The sequence below is a fragment of the Nicotiana tomentosiformis genome, chromosome 2 (genome assembly GCF_000390325.3).
Source record: "Nicotiana tomentosiformis chromosome 2, ASM39032v3, whole genome shotgun sequence".
Lineage (NCBI taxonomy): Eukaryota > Viridiplantae > Streptophyta > Magnoliopsida > Solanales > Solanaceae > Nicotiana > Nicotiana tomentosiformis.
The window spans coordinates 45,003,695-45,024,945 of record NC_090813.1 but is presented as its reverse complement, the minus strand read 5'-3'; the positions used below and the strand labels follow the sequence as shown (position 1 = coordinate 45,024,945).

At 34.9% G+C, this 21,251-nt stretch overlaps 1 protein-coding gene across 3 annotated transcripts; it reads right to left on the bottom strand.

Annotated features, from left to right (window-relative positions):
- Positions 1-1,171: 1,171 nt before the first annotated feature.
- On the bottom strand, positions 1,172-6,798 carry LOC104120332 (uncharacterized). Of its 3 annotated transcripts, none has more exons than XM_033652593.2 (5): positions 6,498-6,798; positions 4,359-5,682; positions 2,816-3,085; positions 1,764-1,919; positions 1,172-1,556 (listed from the first exon to the last, which is right to left on the bottom strand). In XM_033652593.2, exons 1-5 carry the CDS (start codon positions 6,503-6,505, stop codon positions 1,437-1,439), a joined length of 1,878 nt encoding a protein of 625 aa, XP_033508484.1. In that variant the 5' UTR covers positions 6,506-6,798; the 3' UTR covers positions 1,172-1,436. The 3 variants fall into 3 exon arrangements, with proteins under 3 accessions (XP_033508484.1, XP_033508485.1, XP_033508486.1); XM_033652594.2 differs by having other exon boundaries at positions 6,633-6,797; XM_033652595.2 differs by lacking the exon at positions 6,498-6,798 and having other exon boundaries at positions 4,359-5,067; positions 5,165-5,248.
- Between the last annotated feature and the right edge of the window lie 14,453 nt (positions 6,799-21,251).

Below are 21,251 nucleotides of genomic sequence, written 5' to 3'. Positions count from 1 at the left end.
AGACTATATGGAACCAAAACCACAAAAGCTAATGGCCAAACATTTGGTGTGAAGGTGTTTTCTTAGTGTTGGGAGGTTTTGGAGCATCGATATTAGATTTTGAGTCCCACGTTATAATCTTTTTCCAAGGCAAGACCTGACGCATGTCTCGTCTACTTTGTGTCTAAGCAGTATTATTTCTTGCAAAAAAAGCTACACTTTTGTTATATAGAGGGGCCTTTGAATTATTATCTAAAAAGTATGCCATATTGTTGTGTTGGGTACCCCATCAGAAAGTTCAGCTCTAGACTTCTAGTGCATAAACTGTTCAGTCTTTGGACTATAGGACAATGTCTATTATTAACTCAGACACATACGAAAACAAAAGTCATACTACTTTCTCACTTCAGTTTCTGTAATTTGGGGCTGCCTTTTTTATTACACTCCTTAGTTTCCTTCGTCTTTTCACAATGCTGCGACGATATTTCACAAGATTCAGCCTCGTTTGTATTTAATTCAAATGGATGACAGTTTGTCAACTTAGCTTTACTGGATCTTGAAGATTTCTTCTTTTCGAGAAACATGTGTTTACCTCTTCTTATTTGCTTTTTTCTTCTCCAAAGCCATTTAATTTAACTTATATACACTAGCATTTCAAAGAATTTTTAAACCATCAGTGTACTTTTTCCAGTTACAGCAGGTCAATTACTATAATTTTTTGTGGTTGCAAAATTAGAATTACTATAGACAATTACCTCCTATTATGTCATAATCTTAGCAAGATGGTGTAAAAACACTACTGCCAAATGTCAATGCACAGAAGGTTAGCTCAATTTGAGGAGTAGATCTCCGCTTCTGCTTATGAGACAACAAAAATAAATAAACAACTTGAGCATATGGATGGGATGGCATGAACAATATGAGCTTTGGTACTCCTTACTGTAATATTCACGCTTGTTTACCAAGAAAAGGTTAAAAGAAAAAGATTCACCCTTTGTTTTGAATTTTCTTCTAGTTCTCTTTCAATTATTGCCTCCAAGATCTGTGCTTAATAAGTTAATTTTCAAAGTTCACATGGTTTTTACTTTCGACAATTCAGGCAAAGAAAACATAATCGTTTTAATTGATAATTATGTACAATAAAACACGTCCAAAACCAGGATAGAATTTGAAAAAGGAAAAATATATACTATTAACAAATCAAAGAATGACTTTTTATTCTTCTTTACTTGTAAACTCATGCATATATGTGATAAAATAGCCGGGGCAGTAATTTTTGAATCAAAGCAACAAGTACAGGACAAAATCCTTCCCAAGGTTGCTTACTATACTCTCAGGCCAGCTGAAATGCTTTATAAAACTTGAAGCAAACTTCATTATGTTGGCTAATATACATTTATTTATTTTACACTTACAAGTAGTTGTCTCGCAGTTAGAGGAAGAATTGGATGAGCTTGTCATGGGGCCATGAGTCCTTCAATGGTGTAAGATAGTGATTCTGCCCAATCAGATTTGAGCAGCAGCGTCTGTAGGGTGTGCATTACATCATAATCAGGATCAAGCTTCCTTTGCCAGCCCTATCAGCAAAAATAATACAAAACGCTGTAAGTACCAAAAGAAGAACAAATCTTAATCCAGAAAAGTAGTCCCTATGAAAGATTATCATCGAATACTACTCAGCAGATTGATGAGTTAGTTTCAACATGTTTGAATATAGAAATGCGAGTTAGTCAATTCCACATCTTATTCATAAACACCACATTCGCCGAAAAAGGAAGAATTACCTCAAGGACCAAAGTTGTCACCATGACAGTGCAAACATTGCCATCTATGTTCACTCTGTAATGCCTAACTTTCTCAAGAAGTTGTTCAATGCACTCAGCAGGGTGGACCAAATCGCCTTCTGGAGTCCCCCAAAAATCAAATGACTCCTTCACTTCCTGTAGGACATCACTAGATAACTAAGGCAAATATTCATCACCTCCATTTATCAAAAAGATTAAGAAGTCTTTTTAGCATAAAGATATCATGTAAAATAATAGGAGTAACTCCACGCTATAGACATTAGTCGTATCCATACATAGATGACCAATCAAGATTTTCATGAACAAGAATGTTTGTGCAGCAATATTGAAAAAATTGAAGAAAGTAGATCCTATTATAGTCTTATTCATAGCCAAAAAGCTAAAGCTAGTGATGCATTTTGATCAGTATAAGGAACATTAGCACCTAGTTTTTATCACCATTGCCTTTTCTCTTCCATTTTAACCTTTTTTTTCCTTTATAAACTTTTCGCCCACTGGTGGCGGATAGGAGGAGCAGAGGGGTTTGTGGAAAGAATTTGTTAGTCCCTCCATCCGACTTTTTATTTGATCTACTTCTCGTGACAGAAAGTCCAGAAAAGATTTACCTCCTTGAAATGGAAATTTTACTTCTACAAAAAGTCAAATTAACATACAATAACAATACTCTACATAAATTTACATCTGGTGCTACATATTCATACTCTTTTTCCATCTTCTTACAATCCATATTCACAATTTCAAAAACATTACACTTGAAACCTTTATCAGAATCCCCAAAAAGTGAATCCTGATAGCCAATTTGGGGTAGAAGGATAGTTCATTAATGGATGTTAAAGTTACTAGTTCACTAGTTTAATGAGGATAACTAGCAAAGCGTATGAGCTGCTTTTACAAAATCTGATCTCCAATTATTTTTCTTTGCATAAGTAAATTATAGTTTTCTTTCCAAGGGAGCAATAAACGATAGCTACCATTGGGGAAGTAAGTAAGGAAGTTCTCAAATAATCCATTTAAGATGTATGAAACTAAACCTTAACGAAGGCTTCTGGATTAGGGCAACTCTGTTTCTTTGACAACTGCAGAGTGCACTCTGCTACAGTCTGGCCATCTCGACGAGCAATTGCCTTAAAGAACTCCAATAATACTGGTCGATCATTCTTAGAAAGTTCAGCAGTCATGCCTACATCAAGGAAAACAACATGAGGCTTTGATTTGAAGATGCGTTTCTGGGATTGCTTGCTTTGGGTTACCCGAACAAGGATATTTCCAGGATGCATGTCAGCATGAATAAAGTTATCCACCTGAAATGGGGAAAGGGGTATTATATGAAAAGTGAAAAAAGACTTAGGAGCAAGTAAAAGTTGTTGATTCCAATACATAACATAGAGATAATAGGTTCCTATCCATCTAAACACTTTTTGGACAAGGTAATCCTCCAATGCCATTTCCTCTTCAGCATTGCAAATTCTAGAAATTACTGAAATAGACTACATGCAAGCAACCAAGAAAATGTCATAGAAGGCTTCTTTTCGTTCCTTCTTTATAGTAATAACTAATAACACAAAGAATAGAAGCAGCACTAAGTAACAGTCATGAAAGAAATAGTGCTGATAATGCCAAAATAATGTGTTTCCATATTTATTTTTATCACTAATCACTGCTTTAACTTCGATAAGAGCACAGTTTCGGGTCAGGTTTCAAGGCCAGTATTTTTTATAAAGAAATTAAAGTAAAGGACAGGCACTGACTGCGAGTATTCAAGGCCATCAACAATAACTCAGAAAGGCAACATCTATAGTACATATAAATCAATTGCTTAATATGTCTGTTAATAGATCTCTCTTCATTGTGAGACGAATACAGCATGTAACATTTTCTTAAAGGGAGTAAGGACTAATAGGCAATTACAAAAAAGAAAATTTCATATAAAATGAAGGAACTTCCATGTGTCTGAAAATTGGCCTAACCACATTAGGCATAACTACAGCTTTGCTTGCAATACATCATATTTCTATTCAAATCTTGACCTAAAATATCTGCTTTTATAGCCTGAGAGGGAACAATAGCGTCTGATATATTGTCAGTTCTGTATTCCATTAGACCTTTGTATTGCATTCGAGTATATTTTAGAGTCGCACATTTGCATTAATTTTGTGCTTTATACTCGAATTTAGACAAATTAATATAAAGAATACTTTCTTAATCAAAATATATCCCAACACATGGGCATATATAAAGATAATAATACCAAAAGCATCTTTAGAAGTTTAATTCCGTTAAAAGTGTATCCTAGGTTGCACGTTTGCATTAAATTCCGTTGTGCTTTATAAGCAAATCTAGACAAATTAACACAGAGAACATTTTCTTAATCAAAATATATCCCCACACACGGACATATATAAAGATAATAATACCAAAAGCATCTTTAGAAGTTTAATTCCGTTAAAAGTATATCCTAGGTTGCACGTTTGCATTAAATGTTGTGATTTATATGCAAATCTAGACAAATTAACAAAGAGAACATTTTCTTAATTAGAATACACAAACACACACACTACATAAAGAGAACATTACCAAAAGCATCTTTAGAAGAGCATGGGTCCCAATATGAGCAAGTGCGCTCTTAAGTCTTTCATGGCCCTCAAGCTCACCAACATAATATGAAACACATTCCCCTTGTTCAAAAGTCTCGACCAATACTGCAGGATGCACTAGGGGATAGACAGGCTTTGGGAAAGAGACATCCTTCCATCTCCGAAAATTATAGGTGAAGCGGCTTAAATGTGCAGCTTCCCTAGCAAGATCTACTTGAGACATCATAAAAACAGCAAATTGTTGTACGCTTTCATCTAACCTTAACCACTTCAGTTTAGGAATGCACTTCGATATCTTAGCAACTAGATTAATAATCTCAAAATCTCGTCTAATTGATTCACCCACTCCAGGATGCCTAACTTTCACTGCCACCACTATAGGCTTGATCTGTCGACCACGGTATCGATACAACAAGGATGCCCTATGCACTTGAGCAATACTTCCAGATGCCAGAGGTTTCTCCTCGAATTCATCGAAAATTTCAGAAAGTTTTCGACCAAATGCTTTTTCGATTGTCTTTTTCGTGTAAGCAAAGCTATGTTCAGGAGCTTTTGTGTGAAGCTTTGATAGCTCAGTACACAAATCTCTAGAGAAAAGATCAGGCCGTGTAGCTGCCCATTGGCCCCATTTGATAAATGCAGGACCTGCTCTTTCGAGTGAGCTACGAACTACCTGGAGCCACATTTTCCTGAAAGAAGGTCCAAAAACATCTGCAAATGGGGCCATCACAATGCTAGGAGAAAAGAGTATCCCCAAATAAAAGGCTCTCAATAGCAGAATAAAACCTTCAAATATGGAATGCAATAATGAGGTAATCAAAACATGTCCATCTTCAGCATGCCTGTATAAGCTATTCCTCGGGCGACCACTCTCCAAGTCTGACGGTGCTCGTGCCAACGCTATATTTCTTCCATATGTTAAGCCAAGAAAACCAGGGAGAACCACATGAGACCTGCTCAACGCCAAGCAAAGCGCTTGTGCAAATCGACTTAAGCAGATAAAAGTTTGTCCTTTGTAGAAAGATTTACATGATAACTTCTTCCAAGCTATTTGTGCGTGATGACTTACAGATGTTCTTGGTGAAGTCATTAAACAACTCCCACGAAAAGTACTATGCATTCTATATGTCATGGATGAAGCGTGTCCCCTTGTGATAGACACATATTGCCCATAAAATCTACATCTAGGAGAACTTACCCCAATCCTAATAAGATTTCCTTTTCTCGCTTGTTCTGGACGGATAGTGGTCTGATTTCTGCATAAGGATTGTCCAAGTCCTTTAGTTTTACCAACCGCTAAGAATCTGCATACCAAGCACAAGACAACTTAGCAGATGCAAAATATAAAATATGTGGTCATTTCACACTAAAATAATTTCCTCTTTTTAAGATGTGCAACTCAAATACCAATTCAACAACAATGACAGTTGGAATGACTACAGTAAAACATGAACATTAGTTTCTCTATGCAGAACAAAAAATGCCCTACACCCCAAAAGCAAGACATCAGTGCAAAAAGTACTTCAAACAAAGGACAGCCTTCCAAATTTGGAAACTTTATGCTGCTTGCTTCAAGGTATACAATGGGCCCCTAAATATAGAAAACGTCAAATATGCAATATCTGAAAGAATAGTAGTATTTCATCTTTGAGCAGATGATAATTGGGAAAATCCCAAAGCAGGTTCCATTTTTCACTGCTGTTAACAAATAAGTAAAAAAACAAAATGAAAAACTAGAACTAGAATAACCAGTCAAAATATTGATTCATTGAACATGAAACCTACTACAAGATCATTTCCAACGGCCGGATGTCTTTGTTTTACTTGCACCAGATAATAACCGTCTTCTATTGTATTTAATTTGAAAAGGGGGGTTTAAAAACTTGAGAATTTAGACTTGAGCTATGCTAATGGAGTATCAAATGGCTACAGAAATCTTGCCACGTGAGCAAAGAGTTCAACCAACTTAAGTTCCCAATGAAAACATAAAACTAAACGAATTAAAAACTCTGTCTTTCATGTCAATTATAGGAAAGGCGAAATGTCTAAAGACTCATGAAATCAACGAATATGATAGTTTATTGTGGAATGAGAGAGAAAAACAGAGTAAAGAGGGGACCTTGACATGGCCAATAGAGGAATTTAAAGGGTTAGCTGTTGATTTTTGCAGAGGCTAATGTAGAGGGTAAGTGAAGAGCATCTCCGACTAGCATTTTTCAGAGGTTGTCGGTGACAAAGAGGAAGATGAGCAAACCATATGATATACGTGTAATTTTAAATGCTGCTCTTTCTTGTATCTTCGGACAATCAAACCTAGGTGACTATAAAACTAGAGGAATAATAGACAAGATTCAATTGAACTGAAATAGCATTAGCAAAATCCACGAGGGTCGGATCACATGTAGGAATTTGTTCCAATGCTTGTTAAGTTTGCGCAAAAATACCTAAAGGCGTGACTAGATGGTTGGAATCACTGTTGTACATAATGGGTTGGTTCGGTTTTCATGGCAACAAAATCAAATCAACTATATCAGTTTGTATTGATTCGATTTTATCGGATTTTTCATATTTTTTTATTATATACTTTGTTAAATTTTTAATAAATAAATATATGTTCAGTAAAAATTGACAAACATATTATTTATTAATATATTCTTATGGGATAATTTTCTTAATAACATATGATAGTTATTTTTTTAATCGTCTGACAATATATATTTTTTTATTGATGTACACTTTTAAGATTAACTGAATTTAATAATTAAATATAAAATCAATATGATACCTATATAATAATATATTTTATTTAATTTTAAATTATCGAAATATCACTTCAAATTCAAAAAATATATAAGAATTTAACAAATTTTGACATATGAATATGGAAGAACAAAGAGATTGACGCATTTAACTAACACTTGATAAGAAAGTGATCATACAACCCATTATTTAAAATTAATAAAGATAGAACACTTCATATTTTACTATATTACATCCCATAAGAGAATCTAAAATATTTCTAGATATGTTTTAAAGAAAATTCTATGAAAAGTCTTAAAAGTATATATAAAAATTATATATTTATATGTCGGTTTGGTTCGAGTTTTTTTATTCAATACCAAACCAAATCAAATTAAACCTAGTCGGGTTTTTTGATCGGTTTGATTTGACTTTTCGGTTTGGGTGATTTTTCGGTTCGGTTTGTACACCCCTAATTGAAATCCCTTTAATATGACGAGGTGATAGATCGAGCCTTTAAAAATGTTGTAAGATTTTTTTTGTTATAGTAGGTTTATCTGATGCAAATTTAAATTAGTTGATCTAGTGAATTTCAGGTATCAAATGCTTAAACCGATTATAACTTCGTGGTTAGTTGATATAACAATTCAGTAATTAATTTATCACAATTCGATTTGCAATGTCAAAAAGCAATCCAATGTTCTCTATTTTTTGTTAACAATGTTTTGAGAAAAGGTCTACAAGTTAAACCACCACGTAAGAGTTATATATTTGATCAATTTTTATTCTCTGGAAAGATAAGGATAGGCGATTAACTATTAAGTTTGAGTGCAACGTTGAATAAATCCTCGTCTTCCTATTTATAAGCCACAAGTTACTTCGACGTTTTCAATTTCCCATAGAATCTCTAGAGTGGCTAGTATATACTCGTATTTAGCAAACTTAAATATCTTAGTAGTTAAACCTTAGCAAGAATGGTTGGAACCGGTCTGACCTGAGAGATCAACCTGCGCCTTTGAGTTAAGGTTGTTGGCAGCGCAGAACAAACTAATCCGCGGCCAAAAATTAGGATACATTCTGAAAAAATCAAACTTCCATCGAAGAGAAGCAAATGAAAGGCTTTCATAAAAATTCTCGTAGAATCGAGAATAAATTTTTCATTTTGTACATGCCAGATGATGAATTAGTAATTGCTTCCAATTTTCAAAAAAAATCTCAATTATGTCGAACTTTTCATTTTTGGCGAGACTCTATCCAGATCTATGGATCTCATCTCCCCGGCATCATAGCGAGACTCCATCCAAATTTGCCACTCCTTGGGTGAGACCTTCTGTTCTATGAACACCCCACCACTGAATGATTCACTTTAAAGTTCTCGCTTCCGACCCAGGAGAACACAAGGTCAAGCCAAGCTCCGACCCGCCTAAATAGAATTCATATCTCCTTCGTCTGGTCGAGAAGGGAGGGGAATTGGACTCTGCCTCTTCTATTACATTTACATTACGGAGAAGTCCATTCTCGTCATGATCGATCCACGTTCTAGCGTAGTGCCCGGCTTGCTTAGGGTCAAATATACCCCTCTACTTTGGTATATTGTTTACATATACCCTCCGTTATACTATTAGGCCACATCTACTCTTACAGTTAGCCAAACTTTTTAAAAATACCCTTCACCTAACGGAAAGCCACCAAATTAAAAAAAAAAAAAATTTAAAAAAAAATACGTTAACCCACAACCCGTTAAATCCATCATGTAAAAATATAGAACCTAGATTTATGAGACGTCTTAACGCATTTTATTCACTTAGAGAGAGTGTGAGAATGATGGTGGCAGTAGAATTAGTAAAAACTTATATTTTGGTTCTTAGTTGTTCATGATTGCATTAGGGTATCATGTTATCACTTTCGGTTGTATTTTTGTGTGGATATAATTTGAGATCCTTTTGTCTAATATAATGCACACTTGATAATTGGTTTGTATGTTGGTAACAACTGATATATACTTTAACAATACATGTGTTTGGTTAATACATGAAGTTAGTGTACTTGTGTTGTTAAGTTACTTTCCAACTTGTTGGTGTACTTTCTTTTATTCTTGATGAATTCCTTAGACTGTAGCTTGATATTAAATTGAATCTCCTCTAATTATTTTATAATTTTTGTTCATTATAAGTTCAGTTGTTACTAAAAATTATGAGTACCACATCTCATAACTTGGAATCTAACTTTGGTTCTTAAGGCGTGATTTGGCGATAATTACTGGTAACCCAAATGCTTAAAGTAGAATAAGAAAATCATGGTGCGTAAATATTCATCAACAAAGGCTCACTATTGGAGGAAGAAATACCTTTGTAGTTGCCTTAAGACTCCAGAACTGTCAACCTAATAAGATACTATAAACATTCTAGTCATGGTGGAATTGGGGTGGCATGTGGGTCGGGCCTGGTCCTAAGTGAGCTTCGCGGGCCCGGTGCTAAGTGGGTTGGTCCTAGGCGGGCCGGTCCTAAGCGGTCCCGGGCTTCGCGGGCTTCTCATTGGAACAGGTCCGGGACCGGGACCACGAACTAGCGGTCCCGTATTAAGTGGGCCGGTCCCGGGCCTAAGAGGACCCAAACGGTCCTAAGCGGGCCCAACGAAAACTTTTTATTTTTTAAATTATTTTATACAAGTTAGAGAAAAAAAATGGTAATAAAAATATCTAAGGCAATTCCTAGTAAATTAATTATAGAATTGTCACCTAAATTTTTTAATTCAAATTTAAAGACAAAAATATTGTAAAGAGATATTCAAAGCAATGCGTTATAATATATTTACTATACTATACTATATATACATCTTAAGATATATAAGCTATATTCGATTTACTTTATATACATCTTAAGATTTATACATTAATATTCGATTTATATACTATATATACATCTTAAGATACATTTATATACTATCGAATATGGCTTATATATATACACTAAATATACATCTTACTATATTAAGATGTATATATAGTATATCGTAAGATGTATACTATCGAATATGGCTTATATACTATGTATATAAATATATATATATATATATATATATATATATATAGAGAGAGAGAGAGAGAGAGAGAGAGAGAATATACATCTTACTATATTAAGATGTATATATAGTATATCGTAAGATGTATACTATCGAATATGGCTTAAGATATATATCTATATATATATATATATAGTATATACTATATTATACTATATGTATAGCTTAAGGTATATAAAAAGACAAAAATATTGTAAAGAGATATTCAAAGCAATGCGTTATATTTTTATTATAGCATTAAAAAATCATGGCAATATCTTTCTTAGTCTTCCTCCCCCTTATGGAATGAGCACAACAAGGTTCTAATTCCACCATTGAGAAGAAAAAGAAACTAATCAAGATGTGCCAAAATACAAGTTACATATTAATTTACATAGTATCTCTTACAAATTTCATAAATCCTTCAAGGTTCGGAGGAATTTCCGTTGGTGGTGGCGGAAATGAAGCTTGGTCATCACCGCTTCCAGGCGAAGCATCATCCTCCGTAAGTTCAGCTAGTATTTCTTCATAAGTTTCGTCTACCTCTGGTTGTGATTCAGCAAGTCCAAAATTTCTTTTTTCCAAACGGATCCAATCTCTGAAAAGTACTGATTTTTTCAAGCTCTCCCTCATAGACGCTCTATAATCACCGAGTTGAAGTCTTGCTTGACTGAAAGCGCTCTCTGATGCCACTGTTGAAGCGTGAATAGTTAAAATGTCTCGGGCCATCCTTGAAAGAATCGGAAAGTGTTTTTCTTTGTCCTTCCACTATTCCAAAATATTAAAGGAGTCGTCGGGATTCACTTCCTCAATTCCCTGTGACAAATAAATTTCAAGCTCGTTTAGTTGTGAAAAATCACTAGTACTAGAACCTTGAGAACCCCTGAACCCTGCCCAAGCACTAAGTGCTCTTACTCCCGCAGTTCTTTTAGATGATTGAGAACTAGAAGAAGAAGAAGAAGGAGTTGGAACATTTGATCTAGCATGATCTAGTGCAACTTGATAAGCATTATAAATAGTTTGAACATTTATTTTAATTGAGGCTATTGCGTCCGCAAGTGTAGACAACTCCTCATCTTCAAGTGCTAAACCATTATAAACAGTTTCATACCAAAATTGAGGACCTCCTAATTTCATAGTAGGATTTAACAATGCAGCAACACCATGAATATGGGGAATAGGAAATAAATATTTTTAAATTTTTTTTTCTCATGGAATCAATAGCAAGTTGATAAATTTCTCCACCCTCTGAAAAATGATCAAACAAATTTGCAAGTTCTGCAATATAAACTAAACAGTTAGAAATAGTAGGATAATATTGTCCAGAAAATTCATTTGTAGCAATATGAAATTTTTCTAAAAAATCTACAAACATTTTAACATTAGCCCAATCCGCATTTGTAAGGTGCTCATCATCATCACTTACATGAACATTAAACGTTGAGTTTATGGAGTTTTTATATTCATATGCAATAACTAAACTTTCATACGTGTAATTCCATCTAGTTGGACAAGGTTTAGGAACCTTTCTTTCTCTTAGGCCAAATTCATCGCATCTTTTAAAATATTCTCTAAGTCTACTTCTACGGTTTGAATAAAAAAGCCAATTAAGAGCCATTTTATAAGCAAGGCTACAATATTTGTGTTACTAGTAGCATTATCCATTGAAACTGACATTATTTTATCACTAATACAAAAATATCTACAAATATCCGTAATCGTGCTAGAAATAAACTGCCCTGTGTGACGTGAATTAATTATTCTATAAGCAATAATGCGCTTTTGCATTATCCAATCCTCATCAATCCAATGACTGGTAACAGTAAGGTAATCACAATCATTACCACTTCTACCAATATCAGTTGTAATAGCAACACGATAATTTATATGAGTAAATAAATAGCGCAAATATTGTTCATATTCATATTTATATTTATAAATATCACTCTTTACGGTTGTGCGAGGAAAACCTTTATAAGTAGGATTATAAACTTTTCTAATATAATGCACAAAGTGAGGGTTAGAAGGAAAACTATAGGGTAAGCACATAACAGTAACCATTTTTATCAATTCTTTCCGATCTTTATTTGGATCATAATATAAAATACCACCGGTAACAGTGTTAATTCCCGGTTGAAATTGATTTGACCCGGTACTAAGGTCAACCTGACTAGGTGCACTTGTCCCCTCGGCCAAAGCTTTCATACGAAAATATCTAGCTTTATCTTGAGGGTGTAGCAATATGTGTCTAGTCACGTCAAACCCCCCCCCGACTTCCAACATATTTAAAAACTAACTCTTTGCCACAAGTTTTACACTTAGCCCTATTTTTTTCTCTTAGTTGAGTAAAAAATGGCCAAACAAGAGATGTTTCTGCCCGTTTAGAAGGTTGTCTAGAAAAAGTAAGGGCAATAACAGGAGGGTCAGACGGGAGATCATTTGGATTATTATTAGTTGGGTTAACTTCAGGAGCAGGACTAGTGGGTGTATCGTCATCCGGTTGCGTTTCATCAAAATCTATTTCTTCATCATCATTTTCATCAATAGTTGGATTACCATAAAGAGCATTCATATATTCATGGTTTAATTGTTCATCGGGTGCAATATTATGGCAAAATTGACTCTCGATAAATTATAATAAACTATTATCGCTATCAAGAATAGCAGGTGTAGGACGGGTAACAAGTTTCGGCCGGGGAGCCGGGAAAAGTGGAGGAGGAACAGATTGGCCACTAGATTCACCACTCTTGGATTTTTTCTTATTTTTTACTAAATATTTTTTTTAGGGAATAAGCCATCTTAATTAATCAAGCAAAGTAAATAAAACAAACAAAACTATAATATTAAAACTTAAGAGTTGGAACGAGTTTACCGAATTGACGAATAACTTATTGAAAAATAATTATCGTTGAAGACTTGAAGACTTCAATTCACCAACTTCATAATTTTGCACAAATTGTAACAATTAAGTAAGAAATTATAGAAGAATATTAGAGAGAGATTGAGAGAGATTGATGATTTTGTGAAAAAAATGAAAGAATGAGGGGTATTTATAGTTGAAAATAGGGGAAAAGTGTAATTATAAAAAGTTTGGGGTTAAAATAAAATTTGGGGGGTTAAATGGCTATTTTGCAAATAGCCAACGGCTATTTTAGCAGACCAAACGGCTAGTTTTTAAATGGCCAAACGATCAATTTTTTTTTTATTTTAAAATTATCCGTTGGGCCCGTTTAGGACCGCTTGAACCGGCCCACTTCTGAGCCGGTCCCGGTCTCGCGGGCCTCCCCTATGAGACCGGCCCACTACCCGACCTACCACCCCACGGTCCCGGTCCTATCCGGTTAGGACCGTTTAGGCCCACCGCCCATGTGGGCTTGCGGTCCTGGGCCGGTACCCTATGGTGGAAAGAAAATCATGGTGGATACTCGGTACAGTTCGACATGGCGGAAAAAAAATAAAGAGAAAAGCTAGAAGAAGAAAAAAGAAATTTAAAAAGGTAGAATATAATAAACATAGTGACTAAATATATAAATGAATATATGGTTGTTTGTATTTTTATGTCTCTCTTCCTGAGTTCAACAAGTGACTACGAAAGAGATGACTAATCTGTTGAGGAAAAAGTACAGTAAATAAAAGGGGTTTAATGGTTTATTAATGGATTTTTTTAATAAAAAAAAAGTCTTTCTTAAATTAGGTGGCTTTCCGTTAGGTTGAGGGTATTTTTAAAAAGTTTGGCTAACGGTAAGGGTAGATATGTCCTAATAATATAACGATGGTAGATGTGAATAATATACCAAAATAGAGAATTATATTTGACCTTTTTTCCAATAAAGAAATTATTAAATTTAAACAAAAAATGAGAAGAAAGAAGCAAAGGTCCAAAAGGGAACAAGTAAGCACTTACTGCACACATTCTTAAATAGTTTGACCAAGTACTACATGCACCACACAAGCCCGTGAGCTAACGTGCTCCACCTTTATCCATAGAGAGCATCGACATCCTTGTTATAAACTTACTTTAGGCTTTTCAACATGCTTGATCCTTTTTTAACTATTATTTTAAAAAAATAGCATTATTTATTATTTATTTCATAAAGAGTACTTTTTTTCATTATTAGCATATTATAAAAATTAAGATCAACATTTAATAAGTTAACCGACTCACTAATCACATGAAGTTCTTTTTTTGTCCATCTCCATTCTCCCTTTCCAACATTCATTTTCTTCACTCCATTTTTGAAAATCTGATGCATATGTAAATGTCAACTAAATTCAAGATGTATTGATTTATACGTCTTTTATACTTTGTGTATCAAGTATCACTTTAATTCAAAATGTATTTTTATGTATATAATTTTTGTATATTTATTTGTGAAGTGTCATCTTATTTTAAGATGTATTTTTAATGTATATTTCAAATATATTTTATATGTCAAGTGCCATTTTGATTCAGGATATATTTTTTATGTATATTTTTTTTATATATTTATATGCCATCTTAATTAAATTTAAGATATATTTTAATGTATATTTCACATGTCTAAGTGTCATCTTAATTGAAGATATATTTTTTATGTATATTTTTATATATTTTATATGTGTTAATTCAATATTTTATATATATATATATATATATATATATATATTTTGTATATATTAACATATATTATTATCGAAGTAAGATCTTTGTGTTAAGAAAGGAAGAAAGAAGGAAGAGAAAAACTTAAGAAAGATAATTAAAAAGAAAACGAATGGAATAAATTTAGAAAATATATTGGCTTCGGCAGAAAACAAAATGAAGAAGATGAAGAAAAGGAAGGAAAGCTAATAGATAAAGAGGAAAAAAAGGCATGATTTTTGTACAAAGAATTATTGACTTTTCATTCAAATTGCTTATGTTTACGGATTAATAATTAATATTCCTATTTCAATGGAACCGTGTGCTATAAATATAAATATTTTTCTGCCACAACTGTAATATTGGATTTCATGCTAGAAATTTGTTATATTTCTTTTAAACTATGACAGTTATGTAAAGTTCCCTAAACTTTATTATTGTGATACATTTGTGTCTTTTGAGAAATTTTATTTTGTATGAGACTCACTTATCATGTGGCAAACACAACTTGTATGAGACTCCATTAAACCTCTGCTAGATGCATTTTGGGTCCCACTTTCAGCAAAAATTTGTCAACTCCCAGCCCTTGTCCCATTACTCTCTCCTCTTCCAAATTTCTGCAACTCCCTTAACTCAATGTTTCCATTTACCAGAATTCATTGTTTCTAATTCATTCTCTAATTATCTTTTCTCAAGCAATTGATCATTTTTCAAAGACACTAAAAATTCAAGCCCATAAAACACTTTAAAGAAGAAGAAGAAGAAGAAGAAGAAGAAGAAGAAGAAGAAAGATGTTTTGTACTTCAATACCACACAGGGGGGGGAGGGGGGAGGTGATTTGTGTGATGTCCAATTTTTTGCGTGCACAGATTATAGAAGGACCTGGTTCTTTTATGTATTCCTTATACTACTGTTGCGAAATAATAAATGTGGAACGTAAAGAACATAAGTATTTTTACGGGAAAAATACCTAGCTCAAAAGGTAAAAAAAACCACGACCTACTACCTAGTAGGATTTTTTTCCAACACTTCACTAAATCACTGAGCCAAAAACAGCATTTACAAAACTCTTTGTAAACCTAAGGATTACCTCTAACCCTTTGTGGCAACTAGTCTCTAGTTGTTGTGACAACTTCAAGTTAACTCTAACTTGAATACAACACTCAGAGTACCTAGTACAATTACTTCTAGATAAAGCTGAAAGGTACAACTCAAAAGCCTTACTACAATGAAACTAGAATAAAAGACAGACACTTGGAACTGGTACTTCTATCTGGTTCATATAGCTTTAGGTTCGCACACTTGAATCACACAAAAATTGCTTGCAAAATGCCTTGCTATTTTTCTCTCAACTCATGTTTAACTTCAGCGTTTGTGCGCTCCTGTAAAATGAGAATATCCTACAATATATAGAGTTAGTAGAATAGGAAATAACTAGAGTTCTAATGCTATACTCTTCCATGGTGAAAAAGTTCCAGTTATCTTCTACTTCTAACTCCTCCATTATCTAGGATAAAGTTCTCTTCGAGTAAGGAGTCCTTCTCCTTATCACTTATGCAATCTTTTCGTTCAGGAGATATCATATATAACCACTTAAGCTTATTTCCTTCACGTGCATGCCTTGTGCTCGAATCTGCCCGTGTTTGTGTATATTGTGTATGAATCTGGTTCATACTTGATTTTCTTTGTCAATCATCAAAACAAACTTACTTAGGTCGACAAATTCTCCCTTTTTGATGATGACAAACTCTGTGCTTTTCATAAGCATAAGACATGTTTCAACTCAGCTCAACACCAATACAATGTTAGAATACTTTTCATTTTCAAAGTCACAAATCATCAAGGACCAGGATCATTAGGTTATAAACATCACAGTCCACAGTAAATAAGCACAACATATATTCCCCCTTTTGGCATAATCGAAAAGTTGCATAATTATATTAGATAACCAGATATTAATAGATATTACTCATAGCCATTGTGGCTACTTCAAATGTAATCATGGAGCCAAGCATCATATATCAATCTAATGATATTAGCTATCTAAGAAGCATCAACCAACATTTAGAGCACAAAATAGTTGATTAACATTGTAACTAGTCATCCACAAAGCATAAAGAAAAATAAAGATACTGGATCATAAGCAAAAAGAAATCCCATCCGGGTCATTGGTTTGTCTAACTAGGCCAGGAAGGTTTCAAGGCTGGGAAGGACCAGGTTCTTGGTTTCTGGCCTGAAGTAGCTTTAACATATCATGAAGAATGCCTTCATTCTTCTCCTTATCCTTTGCAAGCTCAGCCCTGAGAGCATCCCTCTCATTTTCTACTTCAGCCAGCCTCTTCTTCAGCCTCTCAATATCAGCATTCATAGCCCCACTTTCTTGCACCAAAGCTCTTACTTTGCTATTCACAGGCACCTTCTTAGATGAACCAAGTTCTTTGGTAGCAACATGGACTTCATAGTCACAAGCAGTCAAGGTGTTTGCTCCAAAATGATCCTTGCTTGTACTAACATCCCATTTCATGAGGGGTACCTTGAAGTGAGCAAGTACAACCGTGAGAATGAAACCATAAGGTATGGCATGAGTTTTAGTGCCAGTTAGAACCCTATCAAGAAGCTGGATGATAAACCCAGGCCAATTGATCTGCCTCCCACTGTCCAGGCATTCCATAAGGATCGGGTCTATGAATGTGGCAATGTGCCTTCTTTCCTGCCTGGGCAACACAACCTTGTTAGAAAATTCAAACAACACTTTGTGGGGTGGCTTCATCTCACTTTTGTATACAGCCTTGGGCTGAAGCTCTTCCTCATTGTCATCAAACTTCCTTGTAATGGCAAGTGAGATGGGGAGGTTTTCTAGGCTTGGCCATTTTAACTTTTTGCAATCATTGTACTCTTCCGCAGATACTCCTAGAATTTCTCTCAATTCCTTGTCATCAAAGCTCACAGTCACCCCCTTACCACACTGGTGACTCTGCCATTTTTGATCTCACAATTTGCCATGAACTCCACAATCTCAGTTCTGGCAAGCTTTTCATCCATCTTAAGGACCTTGTCTTTCCAACCCTGCAGTTATAGCTTTTCCAGCATCATCATCATGCCTTCCTCCTCCAAGTCCCTAAGGAGTCTACCCTTCAAGATGGTTATTTTCCTAAATTTAACCGTCATGTCCTGCTCTTCATCAGATTCCTCTTCTTCTTCACTCTCTTTTTCCTCCACTACTTTCACTTTTCTAGACTTCATGGCAGACCTGGTTCTTTTTGCCGAGGTAGAAGGCTCTGCAGACTTTGTCTTAGAGGGAGACTTCTTTTTGGAAGTCTTTAATTTCTTTGCCTTTGGAGTCACAACCTCCACCTCTTCTGCCTTCTCTTTATCATGAAGGATCAGGTCCATCTCCTCAATTTCAACTGCCTTAACAGGCTCACACACTTTTTTCTTTCCCTTTGCAGTAACTTTTCTTTTACTTTTTGCCAAGGCCTTTTCAAGTTCAGCCTCACTCTACTTCTTCTGACTCCTTGTAGCTCTTCCTCTTATGGGATGAGTCTCTACAGGGATAGAAGAGGCAGCCCTTCTCTTCTTGTTTGCCCTAGTAGTTCTAGAAATTTTAATTCCTAAATTCTTCTTCCTTTTTGGATTATAGATGTCAGACACACGTTTCAGTAGGTATTCGAGGGGTTCCTACATAGATGGAACATGTTCTTTAAACCTCTTCCTCAACTTAACCAACCCCCAACAGCTTCTCCAGACCCACTGCCCCCATTTTCTCTCAAACTGTTTTCCTCTTTAGCAGATTCCTCACTCCACAATACCATAGCTCCTGTTTCTTCAGTCAAAACAACATGAGTGGATGAAGATTCAGCCCCTCCTTCTTTTCCCATTCCCTTCACATCACCTTGAGCACCCTCATTCTCTTTTTCTTTTTTCTTTTTATCTTTACCACCAATTTTCCCAAATTTAGTGGTTTTCAAACCCAGACACAGTTCCTACCAGAACAAACCTATTTTCCAGATTTTCAGATTTTCCAGTTCCTACCAGAACAACCTCAAAAAATATTTCAGATGTAATTTTAGGACCAGATGTTACCTGCTCTGTTTCAGATGAAACCGTCTCTTCCCCCTTAGTAGCAAACTTAAATTATTCTTCAGATTTTTGGGGTTCTTGTGCCTAGGTTGCTTTCAATTGTTCATATAACTTCTTGGATAATTCACTCCCTGCCACTGTCTTACGAGCAATAGCCTTTACTTGTCCTTTCCTGGGTGTAAGGTTGGTTAAAAGTGTGGGTGTGGATTCTTTGGATGGTGATGAGAGTTTTTCAGAGAGGTTAGCCATTGATGATGGTAGAAGGAATATGTGTGTGTTTAGAAGATGAAAGAAGATTAAGAGAAATATTTGGCGGCTGGAAATTAGAAGTGAAGAAACGGCTAAGGCCAAATCAATATAAATATGGAGAATTTAATTGGGTAACGACAAATTTTTCATAAGCTCAGAAGTCTAATCAAACTTGGAGTCATTTTAAAAAGACGTTGAGGACTCTCCCTAGAATCTAGGCACTTATTGCGTTTTGGGACTCTCACTGGTTCATTTTATAACGGATAAGCTCAAGGAATGTTAGGATTAAATAGGACTCTCCTTTTGATCAAAATCCAAATATAATTATTTCAAAATATGCAGAGTGGAGAGTACGTACCAAGTAATCTTGATGAACCAGGTTCTTCACTGAGAAATCTCTTGTGTAAGTCTGAATTTTTTAAGAGAATAAAGATAATATCATTAGAGATTAATGAGATATTTTAGCACATGGCACAAGAGTATACTAGTGAAAGTATGAGACTGAGCAAAATCTAATCTAATTATGTACAAAATTCACAAATTATCTAACCAATTTTTGAGTTTGAACTGGTTCCTTTTAGGTGATCTTAATCATCCCTAATTCTAATATGTTCCTTTCAAAGTGATCTCTACTTAGAGCTTTTGTGAAGATGTCAGCTATTTTCTTGTCAGTAGCACAATATTCCACAGTGATCAAACCCTTTTCATAGTTGTCCCTCAAAAAGTGATGCCTAACATCTATTTGCTTAGTTCTTTTGTGATGAATCGAGTTTTTGGTCATACTAATTGCACTAGTGTTATCACAAAAGATGGGGATACAACCTATATCAATTCCAAAATCCATTAATTGTTGTTTGATCCACAACAATTGAGCACAACAGTAACATACTCAGCTTCAACGGTAGATAAGGCCACATAATTTTGCTTTTTGGTGGCCCAAGACATAAGATATGAACTAAGAAAATGTGCCATACCTGAGGTATTTTTTCTATCCACAAAAAAACCTACATAATCAGCATCAGCATATCCCACTAAGTTGAAATTACCTCATTTTGGATACCATAGACAAAGGTCAATGGTGCCTTTTAGGTATCTCAAGATTCTCTTGACAACAGTCAAGTGAGACTCCTTTGGATTTGCCTGAAATCTAGCACAAAGGCCAACACTGAAAACAATGTTAGATCTGCTAGCAGTAAGATATAACAAGGAGCCAATCATTCCCCTATACAACTTCTGATCAACAGATGAACCAGCTTCATCTACATCCAATTTTGTGGTTGTTGCAATATGAGTGTCAATTTTCTTGGAGTCTTCCATTTTAAACCTTTTAAGCAACTCTTTCACATGCTTCTGATGATGGATCATAGTTCCATTTGAATTTTGTTTAATTTGTAAGCCTAAGAAGAAATTAAGCTCACCCATCATACTTATTTCAAATTCACTCCCCATTAGTTTAGCAAATTCTTTACGTAACTTATCAATAGTTGCTCTAAAGATTATATCATCAATATATATCTGAACTACCGAGAGATCTTTACCTTTTTCTTTCAAGAATAAAGTATTGTCAATTTTTTCTCTCTTGTAGCCATGCTCAAGCAAGAGTTTTGATAATCTTTCATACCATGCTTTTGGAGCCTGCTTGAGCCCATAAAGTGCCTTGTCAAGCTTGTACACATGATCAGGACATTCCTTAATTTCGAAGCCCAGAGGTTGCTTGACAAACACTTCTTCCTTTAGATAGCCATTGAGGAAGGCACTCTTGACATCCATCTGATGGAGAGTGAATTCCATGCAGGCAGCAAAGGCTATAAGGAGTCTAATTGCTTCCAATCTTGCAGCTGGAGCAAAAGTCTCATCATAGTCTATGCCCTCCTCTTGACTATATCCTTGAACCACCAATCTTGCCTTGTTCCTTGTAGCTATTCCATCTTCGTCAAGTTCGTTTCTGAAGACCCATTTTGTGCCAGTTACTGGTCTGTCCTTGGGTCTTGGTATCAGATGCCAAACTTGACTTCTTTCAAATTGGTTGAGTTCATCTTGCATTGCATTCACCCAGTTTGCATCCTGCAAAGCCTCAACAATATTTTTACGTTCAATAAGAGATAAAAAAGCATCAAAAGCACAAAG

Coding starts and splice junctions, on each gene's coding strand:
- LOC104120332 (XM_033652593.2), bottom strand. Junction 1,920..2,815: donor ATCCAGAAGCCTTCGTTAAG/GTTTAGTTTCAT, acceptor GATGTCCTACAG/GAAGTGAAGGAGTCATTTGA. Junction 1,557..1,763: donor TGACAACTTTGGTCCTTGAG/GTAATTCTTCCT, acceptor TTTTGCTGATAG/GGCTGGCAAAGGAAGCTTGA.